The sequence below is a fragment of the Phalacrocorax aristotelis genome, chromosome 8, assembly GCF_949628215.1.
Source record: "Phalacrocorax aristotelis chromosome 8, bGulAri2.1, whole genome shotgun sequence".
Taxonomy (NCBI): Eukaryota; Metazoa; Chordata; class Aves; order Suliformes; family Phalacrocoracidae; genus Phalacrocorax; species Phalacrocorax aristotelis.
Genome location: NC_134283.1, coordinates 35,272,069 through 35,286,004, shown reverse-complemented (window position 1 = coordinate 35,286,004; position 13,936 = coordinate 35,272,069). Strand labels below are relative to the sequence as shown.

The 13,936-nt window shown below is 41.0% G+C and overlaps 1 protein-coding gene across 1 annotated transcript; it reads right to left on the bottom strand.

Moving 5' to 3' along the window:
* Window positions 1-4,794: 4,794 nt before the first annotated feature.
* Window positions 4,795-9,745, bottom strand: C8H5orf47 (chromosome 8 C5orf47 homolog). Its single transcript, XM_075102150.1, has 4 exons — window positions 9,700-9,745; window positions 8,790-9,110; window positions 7,059-7,147; window positions 4,795-5,586 (listed from the first exon to the last, which is right to left on the bottom strand). The coding sequence occupies exons 1-4, from the start codon at window positions 9,743-9,745 to the stop codon at window positions 5,449-5,451; spliced, it is 594 nt and encodes a 197-aa protein (XP_074958251.1). The 3' UTR covers window positions 4,795-5,448.
* Between the last annotated feature and the right edge of the window lie 4,191 nt (window positions 9,746-13,936).

Here is a 13,936-nt window from a genome sequence, read left to right as displayed (position 1 = left end):
GGACTTCATCTTGAGCTATGTTTTTCTCCAGATGCTTTTTTCAGCAGCTTAACTGCTCTGACTATCCTTGTTCACAACAGTACCTTTGAAATCTAGTCCCTACATTAATAACCCAAATTTCATAACCCAAAGAGTTAGAAATTGAACCTAAATCAGCATATATCTTTTTGCCCCACTGCATTAGCTGTTCTGGCCCAAAGTGATTTGAAATGTAAGATTCATTTCAAAGAACTGCCAACTGAAATTTCTTTTTTATTAGTAGATCCCAACCAAACAACTCTACCATCAGCACAACAGAGTTTCTGGGGAAGGGGCTGCTGGCTGTTACTTGCGGTTTCACACACCTTGCAGGTTGAGAATCATTGCTGCTCACCAGTCCCCGCTCTGGACACGAACTGCGTTCGGGAGTGGGCTGGAAGTTAAGCGAAGCTGTGTTGGACAAGGGCTAAGACAAATAGGCAAGAAGACAGATTTGCTGGGGTTAATAAGGAAGGCAGTAGTTCTTTCTTCCTCTTGATTAGCAGGATGTTAACAAATATAAAGCCATATGGCAAAGTCAATGCTGCATAGGCCCTCCCACTCAAATCACACCTGGATGAAAACGGAGCAGCACAGCACGTAAGTCCAGGCTACTCTGTGTCCTCACAAAATCTAGCAAAGCCACTGAAGCTGGGCAATGCTGGGGCTACACTATCACACCTCACTGGTCCCTGAACACACAAAGAGGAAGCTACCATCCCTCCATCACCACATGTGTACCAAGAAAAGATAAAATCTCTTTTACAGGGTCTGAGTCTTCCCTTGCCCCTTGTGGTCATTTACCCATATGAAGTGGCTGCAGCATGCAGGTAAAACACTACCAGAGAGCCCTGGCAGCTCCTGAAAATCAATCTGTACAGACTTTAAGGATAGGGATGATCTAGGGCCATTTTTATCTTTTATAATTTCTTCCTTTAGCATAGTCCCACAGACAAAGGTTTATATTTAGCCAAAGAATCTTAATGAATTGGCTGAATTTCATTCAGAGATTTAGGTTAGTGCAGCTCATCTATTCTGAAAACGTAGCAATTATGCACCTGTAAGAAAAGCTTTGTTTCCAGGGCTCCTTAAGTCCGTGCCAGGAAAGGTACCAATTGCAGCTGTAGTTCACAAGAAAAGAAAAATTAGAGCAACAACTCTATGATTTACAATCCAGGATTATAAACTAAATACTCTTAATGCAAATGTTTCATTGATAGAACTGTGGGAACAGGGAGATAGTTTCCCTTAGTACTAAAAAAAAAAAAAGAAAAAAGAAAAAAGTGTGACTCCAAACATGTATTTTGAAAATACCGAAGAACTATGACATTTTTGCTCTGCCAGAAAAATGATCACATCTTGATAGAATACTTTGCTTTCTCACTTCCTTTTCCAAGCTGAAATGTCAACTATTTTAAGTAAAATCAGAATATTACTCAACCACAAATCAGAAAAGAACCCTGATGCCAGAGCTGTCATCAAAAAAGCACATTCCATTTATATACTTACAGTTTTATTAAGAAAACAGAGATTAAACCCCTCCAAATGCTTTGCTGCTTAATGACACAATCAGTAGCATGTTATTAAAGCTCAACACTCTGACATTCCAGTCATTATCTCTGCAAACACTAAAACATGATGCAATGAGAAAACAATCCTTTTATTGAAACCAAGGATGTCTAATTGTGACAGGTGAATGTTTTATCTACAGAGGTGAAATCCATGTAAATACTATTTTTATACAGTCTTCATGTTCCATTTACACAATTTGCTAGTTTAAAAGGGTTTGTCGATCAAGAGTTCAAGTATGAAACGGCAAAACAGAAGAAAATTATATTGTGTTACTGAAGTCAGCTAGATAAACAGTACCTTCTGATTATGATGATATCATAATGTGCTTCACAATGAACAGTAAGACAGAAAACATTCACCTGGTTTCATATGCAAAATACTTGCTGAGATTCATATATCAATGGATGAATGAACAGAAGGGTAATTGTGTATTATTTTAATACAGTAAAGTCAAAATTATTCAAATCAGTAAGAAAAAAAAGCATTTCTTTATATCTTGTGTGGAGTTCTGCCTTACTGAATTTGTGTTTGTTTATGATTCTGACAAGCTACGAAAAAAGAGTTATGAAGGCACAGTCAACGCTAAATGTGTATCTCCATTCTTTTGCAAGCAAACTGTCACAATATTATGCTCATTAAAAAGCTTTTGAAAACTAATAGCTAAGTGAAACACTAGACTTAATGACTTGCAATAAATATCTTACAACAGAGCTGTTTAAACCACTGTAAAACGAACCGCTTAAACAGCAGAAGCACATGCACAAAACACAGAGAACCTGTGTTCACTGAAATCACTCGCAGTCTTGCCACCAGCTTCAGTAAGAACTAGATCAAAATAAAAATTTTCACTACTTTCATATTTCTTTTTGGGTTGAATCTTCCTTTATTTTCTTGCTATACCCAGCCAAAGATGGATTCCTCCTAGAGAAAAAAGATGACAGAAGCGGTGCATTCCCTTTAATATAAAAAAGTCAGATATGAAGTGTGACAAATAAAGATTCTGTTCATATTGTTCAGATTTTACTTTAGACATCACAGAAGGATTTAGTCCAATAAAAAGGCAAATTCCACCTCCCAGCCTTGGCAATGCACACAGCCCTTCCTGCTGAGGACAGAGCTATTCTGCTCCCCAAACATGACTGAAATCTTCAAAAACTTTTCAGCCCAATGCCAGTAATACTTAATCATATAACCAGTACTTGTTAATAACACTAAACAATATCAGTGCATCTTTTTGATATTATTATTTCGTTTATTTTAGCATTTAAGCTTGCTTGGTAATTAATGGACTACATACATACCCTGTCCAGGTAGGATGCCTCACTCTGTGAACTTTGGTTCATATCATTGCCTGTGGGAGAATATTATGTGGAGGCATATCATCATCATTTTCAGTCACACTGAATCTAATCTCAATTGCAGCATTCCAAGGATTAAATAGGTAGCATTAGAATGCAAGTAGATTTTTGTTCTCTCAGAAAAACTATTTATAGAGGCAATAAAATGCAGCATTAATTTTTTAGCTTTATTAATCTAGTAAAAGATTAAAATGAACGCAGTTTATTCAGATTTGTTGATCCATATCTAAACGTCTGCTACAGTTATTCCATTTGCTGCTTGTTTAATGAAAAATTCAGATGAATAAAAGAATTATCTCTTTGATTTGATGTTGTGCAAAATCTGCTAATTGGAAAGAAGGTATTAGAATTGATGGTTTTCACCTACATAGAGCTTAATAGTAGATTCTCAGTTAAAGCTCCTGAAAAATTATGTACAATTACAATTAAGGATAGAGTAAGTGTTGGGATGGGGCAGAGGTTGGGTGGGTCGGTTGGGTTGGGGTTTTGGGGTTGGTTTTTTTTTCTTTAAGTCACTGGAAATTCTATATAAAGATAATGTTCATCCTCCAGATGATAAAAAGAAATGAGTAACTGAAAAGGGAATGAGCCCTGTCCATAAATTCAGGCTTGACAAAGCAGCACATTGCATATCCATAACAGAAAAGCAGGTTAGCAGCCATTATGTTGAGATGGTAAATTCACCTAGAAGATCTTTTGTACCAGCAGAATTCTTGGCTTTTTTACAATAACTTGAAATTTTGGAGGCAATCATATATTAAAGATTTTTCTTTGTCTCTTGTTTTCCTTTTTCTTATAAGTAAGCAAACAAGAACCCTGGAAAGCTTATTTTTTTCTTCAGTGACTGCTAAGTTCTACATATACATTAATAGCTATGCACAAAAACTTCTGCAATGACCTAAGCTGCAGGAGAAAGTACGTGGAAGCTGCTAGATCAAAACCTTTAGATTAGGTAGAGAAGCACAGTGCTACAACGGCTTCTGCAACAGGTGTTATAGAGGAAAAAGTCCTGTGAAAGACACACACCCCCTCCTGGCTAGCAGGAACAGATGAGTTCAGGAGGAAGGATACCCATGCCTGACCCTGTGGCATTCTTATATTTCACAGGTGCTCATTTATAGACATGAGTCAGATATAGTGTTACAGTTGCAAATAATTACTCTCATTACCGCAAAAAAAGAGAGCAACAATATGGATGAACTATGCACCATATAGAGAAGTAGGTAGCATTTTAACTGATGCCAAAGGTAAGATAATAAGGATTATCAGAGCCAGGAAACATCTTCCATATGAGGAGAGATTTAGTAGACTGGAAACTCTCAGCTTGAGAGAGAAAGAACTAAATGGAAATATGACAGAGGCCAATGGAATCATGATTGGTATAAAGAACATAAATAGCACATAATTATTACCCAGCATCTCATAATCAGGAATAGGTTTTAAAGCAAACAAAAGAAGTGCTTTTCCACATAATGCAGAATATTTGCAGAATAATTGTGGAATATGTTGTTGCAGCATATTGTGGAATTTCTTCTACCATTCCAGTAACATCCACTGTAGGTTGCAGGGGGCATTCACTGGGGTAGAGAGATTTCTGTTTTTAATGAGACTTGCACTTCTTTTGTTCTCATGAAGAATAACTTTAAGGGAGTATTTTCTTGTCATGCGTGTGGGAATCTAATCAGTATGCAACGTACAACATTTTACAAAAATAAGATACTGGCAACAATGGACATACATCTTGGTATATGCCCTAACATACCTACATGTGGAAAACTATCAACGCAAAGGTAAATTAAGCAGAGGCATTGCAGTGAATATGCCATTTTTTTAATTTGCCTGGTAACTCTTCACGGATTAGTATATTCTTTTTCCTAAAAACTCATCAGACTGTGAGGCCAGAGATTCCAATTACATTTGGAAGCATACGCTGTATTATCTTAAATTGTGCAGCAACTACAATGACTCTAATTGAAGTCGTCTCAATTCAGAACACCAGTTTTAATTCCTGAGTCATTTTCCAGTAATGAAATAGCTGTATTCAGGGCACAGTGTGAGAACACGTTTGATGGTTATGTTAAATTGCGTTACAGCTAACTTTGGGGAGCATCTAATTTATTTATTGTCCGTATGAAACCAACCACTATTTTCCTATGTGAAAAAATAAATTATTATTCATACAAGTACTGGCTTAGACCCATCTGTGAATAAGAGTTTAATTACATATTTCACGTGTTCAGAAAAACTTGCAAAATATTTTATGTTCATGTCTTTAATGTTAGACTGCAGCAAACACTTCTGCCATCCTTCCTCCAAATTAATACATATAAGACCCTCAATGAAACACAAGGGTTTTTCAAATATGGCTAGAAGTGTCTAAAGTATGCAGTGAGCTCCTTAATCTGTAAGCTGTGATACCTACTACCCAAAACAAACAGCTGAATGGGCCTTAAACCTAGGGATCTTAACTCAAAGCACTTGCATTAATAACTTGTTTTCTCTAGTGAAATAAAACATTATCAGTCCATTGCCTACCTCCTCCATTAAACTGACTGCAAGTCAAGAGTCGACTTCTGAACTTTTCATTTTCTTTTTGCATTTTTGAAATTACTTTCCAGACCTTAAGCCAGACTTTGGACTGAAAGATAAAATTGAACTTTCTCAGTGAACCATATAAAAAGTTCGCATTAAAACATCTATAGGGCAGAACTTTGAATTCTCCAGCATGACTATGAAGTCCAACTGGTTTTTTGCTGAGGATTGTGAAGGGGGAGATGTGGAAGAAGGGTATAGATGTGGGATATACTGGAAGAATCACCTCTAAAGGTCAAAACCCATAAATTACTCCACAATTTTCCACATGAGATATCCTCCTCCTTTCTTTCCTAGAACTCTTGTTTATCCAGGACTTGTGAAGTGCCCTTCTAGATAAGAGGAGCTTATGAAAACATGTGTAAAGCCATTAAACTCTCTTCAAAGCTTCAAAGTCATACAAACCGGGGGGGGGGGGGGGGGCGGGAAGACGGCTTATTTTTCCAGGAGCAAATATTTTCCTGTGCAATCCCTCAACAGCAGCAAAATTCAGACCCCGTGCTCAGATTCCAAAATAGCAATGGCCTTGCCTATTTCATATCAAATCCATATTAATCTGTTTTATAGACGTTGATGACCTTTATTTTAGAGGCATAAAGCTCTGTCTATAGCGGGCACATTTCAAACTTGGGCATTGAAAATATTAAATTGGAACTGTTGACAAAGGCATTCAGAGAGGCAGCCTAACAAATATAAATGGCTGTTAACATGCTAACATTATGACTTTTGCTGGACCCCATCCGTGAAACTAGTTTAAATCTAAAGATAATTCCTTTCTCATGGACATTTATTGGTAAAACATAATACATATTCCTCATTCCTTTGAAGACTACTTAATGTTCTAGAAAAGCAATATTACTGTACTTTAGTCGCTGTTCCTCTGAAGTCAGTAGCATTTTGCTGGTTTTAAATCAAGTATTTGTGACATTACTATATTATAGTCTAGCTGATTACTTGTACTTCACACATTACAAAATATCATAATGAGTTACTGTTTTAATAAATGCACCTTTTAAAATTTCAAGCATTTGTTGAACTACTGAACAGGAACAGAAACACATTTGTGAAACAGAAACAATTTCATATTGCTACTGGTATAATGTTAATACCTCTGATTCTGTCCTTCGCTTATTTGTAACCTGTGGGATTTCTTTGCTGAAAACAGAAGAGGAAGAGGAGCTGCAGAGCTTTTCCCTGCCAGTTTTCACCCAGCAAGGTGTGCGGCACCTTGGCCCCAATCCAGCAAAGCATTTCAGTACGGGCTTAAAGTCAACAGCATGCTTTCATTTTTCAAGGTGAGCACATGCTTAAGTGCTTTACTGAATGAGAGCCAGAATTTTAAAGCCTCCAGAGAGTGAAAATAATACCATTTTTCTTTTCTGTAAGTAAGTTTTTCAGTAACAGACTACCAATTCAATCTTTTAATCTCCCTCATGCTCTCACATAGACTATATAGAACAAGCAGGAAGCAATTTTCTCAAATAAAAAGGCAGCTAATTCAGCTCTCATATTTTATACCTTTTGCTTCTTTCGTTTAATTGGTTTATCAACATTTCTTGAAGGGAAGGGAAAGTCAAAGGTGTCAGCCTTATCCTTTCGAAGGTGACCTAGGAAGAGAGTTTAGAAAGCATATTCTGAATATTCAAAATATATTCCTGAGGAAGCTTAGATTCCCCATCTTCCAGAGGGATACTTATTTCTGGTCCCAGTAGGTTACAGGATATCAGTCTTCACATCGTGCTGACTATCATCTTGCTTATTTTCTCCATTATAACCATGATGCATGTGGGCGTCTCACAAACTCCACAAAACGACTTTCAAAACTGTACAGAAACCAAAAATGAAGACAACAGGCTTCTGGGCAATACAACTAGCTTTTAATGCCCTCTTTTTTCCCCTTCCTATGGCATCTACTAGAAATCTGTCAGAGCTCAAAGAGGAAATGGTGCATAGAATGAGGCAAGGAACCAAAAAAAAACACTCATCACCTCTGCTGGCACTAAAAAACAGAAGCAAAGGCAGTTTGATCTTGTAGACTCAAGACTAGTAGCTGCAAGGAGGAAGGACTCAGGTGAGTTCCCAGTGGGGTGAGTTCAGTGGCTTTCCAAGGAGCTGCTGGACAGGCATGGCATGGCATGGCATGAGCTAAGCAAAAGGGTGACCCATGTGGGGATGCTGAATGTGGTCACAGCCACAGGCTCGTCCCCTGCCACAGCAGGGCTGCAGACAAACCAGCATCCTCTGTGCCACCACAGCCCCACCACCAGATACCCAAGGCAGCCACAATGCAGGAGCAAGACTTTGAGTTACCAACAGTCACAGGCAGCCTCCAAGCCACAGGCTGGCGTCACTTAGATAATAATCCAGCAGAACTGGTGCTTTTTATTACAGACTAGTGTAACATTTCACTTTGTCATCTTTAGAAAAACAGCTTTTGGGAGGAAAAAGAATACAAGAAAATGAAAACATCTCAAAAGCAACAAGTTAGACCACCCTGTGTCACCCATCATTTCCAGCTCACACCCCAGCTTCTTCTCCAGAAGCCAGGTCATGTTCTCCATTTTCACTCCATTTCATCTTGTGCAGCACAGCTATGTTTCATAACAGATCACAACGAGTGGAAAACTGCTTGATAGTTTTTGTTTGCCTTTTTTAAAAAAAAACACCCACACCCATGCCCATCCCAACTTTCTGTGGTCCGAGCCATGCAGAAAGACAGTTAAGAAATATCTTCGGGCTGTCACAGCAACGAGGGAGCCAGCAGCACAGTGGCGAACTGGTTAGGTGGGAATCTCCTGAGAAGAGGCAGGAAGGACCCAGAAGTTCGGTGTGTAATGGAGCAGCCCTGTTGGACATAGCTTATTTCTGGCCTTATTGCTATCACAGAAAGGGATGGGGAAGGCGGCACTGCAGGCAGCCCCCTCACCTTACAGGATGGAGACACTGTAGCTCAACAGTGTAAGCGTTTGGGGCAAGAATATAAATTTTTTCACTCATCTAAGTTTAACACCGTGTTCCACCTGCTGCCTAAATACCCAGTCCAACTGTACTGGGCACATTAACAAATTGTACTGCGTTCACCGCTCAGCACGCACAGTCTGATTGCAAGGGAAGACCCTGGCGGGACAGTATCAACAATGCACCACAGGGAACAGTTTCCCACCAGAAGAGGAGGACATGGCAGGAGCTCAGCCGTGTGCTCTCCCAAATCCAGGCACACAGAGGTCCCCAGGGCTCAACGACACATACCGTGACAGCAGCTGACAGGCTTTGCCATGCCACGGCTCCCCACCACCTGCACCCTGCCACCAGCAGCGGGCGGCCCAGGGCCGGCCTTGTCTCCTGGCACCGGGGCAGGCCTCAGCCCCCCAGCCTCCCCCGTGGGGCTCGGCTGGGAAAGCAGGGGCCCAGTCCAGCCTGCCTCAGCCTGTCGACAGCCCCTGCCATAGCGGATGACAGAGCCGCAGCGGTGTGAGCCGAAGCTGTTGACATAAACGACTTGCACATGCGGCCCCCCCTTGCTGCCACCAGGCTCCATCTGCGGTGGGGCAGGACAGCAGTGAGGCCCCTCTGAGGAGAGACGGGGGCTTGGGGGCAGGTGTCCCAGCCACCACACTGCGGGGCACAGGGCACCAGTGGCCCGTCCTCAGGGCATGGTGTGAGGGGACCTGCAGAGCACCCGTCCTGCCTCATCCTGTCTGATTGCCATTGTCCTGTGTCAGTGTCCCAGCTGGATGTTGAAAAAGGCAGAAATAACTGCTTTCTGAGCAGGAAGGAACAGTGAGCTTAGTGCAGAATAGTAGCAGGCCTTGTACCCTCCCTCCCTGTCACACAGTTGTAACCTGCTCCACAAGGTCACTTTTGACGAGTATTAGTTAGGGTTTAGCACAAAGTATGCTACCTGAAGTCATATATTGATATATTTCAGGCACGTTATCAATAAAGTGATATACAGGACTCCAGTCTGAAGGCAGCAATGACTTGCCTGTCTCTGCTGCAATATACAGATGAGAAACAAGCGACATCTCTTTGATGCAGTTCCTGCATTGATATAATGAATTTTCATAGCGGTGTACTCCAAACAGCTTACCTGCCAGTGCACGTGTGGGTGGCTCCAGCTGCCTGGTGAGCAACATTCATGAAACATTAGTTTAAATACCTGTTGTCATTTTGTCCCTCAAGCAGCAGCAGGCATACATGCGCATTGTGTGACAGCAAGGGGACACCCATTGCAGTTGGGAGTCCTTCCCATGAAGGTGCTCTAAAGAGACGTGCCCCACTGCAGCAGTGGGTTTATGAGATGTGGCAAGCAACAAGAGGGATTTCTCAAACCACTTAAGAGCACAAGTCCCATTGATTTTTGCTTTGGCACTGAAATACTGTTCCATATTATTTCCCAGAGTTTCAGCACACTTCGCTATTCAGAGGAGGGAAAGCATTACGAATTGGAAAGAATAAAATCTACAGAAAGACTTTTAAAATTTGTTTTAGCAGCACCAGCAACATGAATAGTGCTGACAATTTGTCGCCCTTGCGAATGGATCTGAAAAGACCACGAAGCAAACCGGCGTCTTTTCCCAGCCTTCAGAGGAGGCTGAAAGGCCTCAGGGTCTCCAGGGCTGCGGTCGCCCTGTCCCCTCGGCAGGGCAGGGTGCTGTGCAGACGGGCCCCACGAGGTGGCAGCCTTACCTACGGAACAAGCCTGTGTCCCTGCTCCTGCAGCGACCTGACGTGAGGACGGGGAGTCCAGGGCAAGGAAAAACCCACAGCGCTCTTCTGCGAAGTATTCCAGGATTTCCAGCTATTTTATACACTGTCAGAAAAAGGCATTTTGTCTGTGCAGTTGAAAAAGAGGAAAACGACTTCCACTGGTACAGCCTGACAGTTTGCTAGAGTAATTTGTTGTTTCCCAATGATAAAAGGGCATCCACACTTCAGGCTCCGAAGTGTACGGGCTAAAAAGGAGGTCACAGATATGACACAACCACAAGTCATTAGCCTTGAGATCACCTGTGATCTCCAAAAACAAAAAAACCCATGCCAAACACCAGGGTCTCCCTCCTCCCCTGCAAAGACCTGAGCTAACAAATTGGCCTAGTGAGGTAGCAGCCAGCGAGTTCAATTTGGGAGTATTAAGCCCAGAGAGAGGCAACCAAATAGCTTCATTAAAAACTGATCCTGGGGTGCAAAATTTGCCATGTCCATTAATCACAAAGCCCTGGCAAAGAAAGTCCTCCTTTTGCTGAAATACGTAAGGCTCAGTGCACACCACAAAATAACCCTGAACACATGTCCGTAAACCCAAACAGCACCCATTTTCATTCCATGACTGTCTCTGCACCATGCATGACCACTTGCTGTTGTATCTTCCTGACCAGGAGGTTCCCTTTGCCAAGTGGCAGGCTGCTCCCTTCCTATGGCCCTGTCAGGGCACCAGGGGTGCCAAATAAGTGGTTTTCTCAGTGTCTGTATTTACGGAATATGCTCATACAAATACACATGCCTTGCGTGGCACACTTTGTTCACTTTTCCCAAAAACACATTGCCAGGCTTTGATTCCAAATGCAAATCCAGCTCAGATCCCTCTTAGGATCTATTACTACCGACAAAAATCAATGCCACCTAAAATCTATAAGCAATCTGCAGAACTGGAAAATTCAGCTATTTTATCTGCACACTGTTCATTATCATCCTTTCCACATGTGGGAATTGACTATCAGCTAGCCACTATCTCTGTATTTGTCACTTTGGACAAACATCTCAGTTTTTCACATCTTCAACTGTCTAGTTAAAAATAGACCAGATTCTAGCTTTCAGTCTGCACCTTGTCGTGCCATTTGTTTTGCCTTCAAACGTCAGCTTCTCCAGCTCAGAACTTGCATTGCTCCCCAAATTCTATTGTTTCAGTTTTCTTCCATCAGGTATGCATCATCATCTAGTAACCTTGACTATCGTTTTAAAATAAGCTAGGTTTTGGTGGTAGCAGGTCTACATCTTGTGCCAAGGAGAAAGAAGGAAGGAGCCAATGGAACGCTGCTGCATGCACATTTAGTGATTCCCTCATTCCCTAGTCATTCCCTGCAAAAAGGAAACTCCTTCTGTTGTTGATTTGTTTTTCTATAAGGATTCTTTGCAATGGAGTTAAACGAAGTACTCACATGACTCAATATAATTCAGGCAAGGCAGATTGCTTATTAAGTATTACATTATCTTGATCAACTGCAAATTGTGAATACATCTGAAATACAACTCTTAACACTGTTAAAAGGTATTTTTATGTGGAAAGTATGCTAATTCTGACAACAGCTACAGTCAAACCTTGTTAATTATACCCACAGCAGCAGCACAAACAATTGCTATTTCTCCTTCATTTTCACAGAATACTTAATAAGCATCACTGGATTGAGGTATTTTATTAGAATGTGGTTACTTTGCAGAATACACTGGGGACCATTTATCAGTATAACCAGAATCATTATAAAAACAAAACTCACCGCTTCTGGTAAATCGAAGCAATGCATTACGCCTTCAGGTTTTGCTTACTTGTAAAATTTCATCATTTACAGTGGATCTCACAGTTAATTATGTAAGCAACAACACAGTGCATCAGAGAGATAAAGTGGCCGGCTGCCATTTTAACACACCTGCATCTCTTATCAATGAGCCTGCATATCTCAGATTGCTTTACAAACCATACATGTGGGAATCACTTCATCCTCTTCTTCATAAGAGGAGGCATATTTTCCCATTTCTCCATACTGTGCATAAAAATATTTATCAGACTATAAACTAAGTTTGTTACATAAAAGCCTGAGCCTCCCCTTGAGAGATTTTCAAACCCCCAAGAAGATCCATAGGCCTTAAAATCAAAACCCAAGTTGATAAGGCTGAAACTCTTGGCTTAGAAGAACTTTGTGTTACACTACTTAAGTAGAGATTCCTGATCCGAAGTAAAACTATGGGGGAAACTCAAAAAAGGCAAAATGATCACTTAAGATAACACCAGAATTAAACAGCTTTACTTCTGTGAAAGACTTGTAGTCAAGTACGTAACAGCAAAAAGCAGGTAAGGACTTTGGGTTTGTCTGACTTCATTTTTCACACAAACGTGCAAGTTACTGGTATCTAATGATGGCATCCTTTGTTTCCAAATAAGAGATAGTAAAACTTTACCTTGGCTCTTTCAAATTTCAGGCTGCAGGGACTATGATATTAAACATTACTACTGCTATTCTGGGGAATGTGCAGTTAGATCCGACGTGAACACACAGATGGGGAAGTTTAGTCCTACCTGCAATAAACCTCCAGATATTGTTCTCTCACATCCTGGAAGAATACTGGTTTGGTACAGGATATTAAAAGCAAAAAATCACTAAATCACCCTCAGGTTCAGCAGTAATGTAAGGTCTTCCAAGACCATCTGTCCAAGCATGGAAACCTCACGTTTTCTTAGCCTCTCTTCTGAAACATTATCTCGGGCCAAAGTGTGCCTGCGGTCTAACATAATCACCACTACATCTGTCTGCATATACGAGACACTGCTATTTAACTACACTATAAATACTGCTGAACTTCCTCAGCAGTAAGTCCACTTTGTAATGGTACCACGGTCTCTGCAGAACTGTTCCAGATATTAAACATTCGCTCCCTCCCTACCCCCGAGAGGTAAGGATGCTGCCAGAAAAGGAACAGAGCAGGGCTTCTGTCTCCAAGGATTGCTAGCTCTGCAGAGAAAATAGAAGCAGTCACTGCTTTGTTCTGCCATCACATTCCTCCAAAGACATCCCCCTGTAAAAGCAACCCTTGAGCAAATTTTCTTGCCACTGACTGAAAAACTGAGTTGATTTTGCCAGTGTGTACAGAGCAACATCTGCCTGTGAACAGCTGGCCTGCTGAAGCAAAGCTGGGGGCTACTGCCTGCTGCTTACAATGAGAACGTTCCTCAAAAACCTAAAAAAATAAATAAATCATATTTAACTCACTGAAAGAAAATTCAAAAACACTTGGCATGAATGTACTCCATACACAAACCAGTACTGGGCATGTGCTTAAAGCGACAAGCACTGTCTTGAAAAATGACACTTTGCTAAATTGACAACTTAATGCTTTCACATGCATAGCAAGGCATAAACAATCACTAAGCAAACTGATCCTGGTTCATGAGTCAGCAGGAGTGTGAGATGGTGATTTAGATTGAACAAACATTTTCTCAGACATTGGGTTGGAGAAGGTTGGCAGAGACTCGTTTTTTTTTAAAGTGCATTGCCCTGCGTGTGAATTGCTACCCTGCCACAGATGACGAAACTGTGTTGAAGTGTTACTAAGGCACACAGCATGTGTCAACTGCATCTACGCTGTCAGTCTGCCATTTAAGTAAAATCAATGTTCTTCACTCA

What these genes read in the sequence shown, in the direction of transcription:
- C8H5orf47 (XM_075102150.1), bottom strand. Translation starts at nt 9,745, where the DNA reads ATGCGCATGTATGCCTGCTGCTGCTTGAGGGACAAAATGACAACAG. An exon ending in GAGGGACAAAATGACAACAG is followed by an intron (nt 9,111 to 9,699) that starts GTATTTAAACTA and finishes GTCTCTCCTCAG; the next exon opens with AGGGGCCTCACTGCTGTCCT. An exon ending in TTAAACGAAAGAAGCAAAAG is followed by an intron (nt 5,587 to 7,058) that starts GTATAAAATATG and finishes TTTATCTTTCAG; the next exon opens with TCCAAAGTCTGGCTTAAGGT.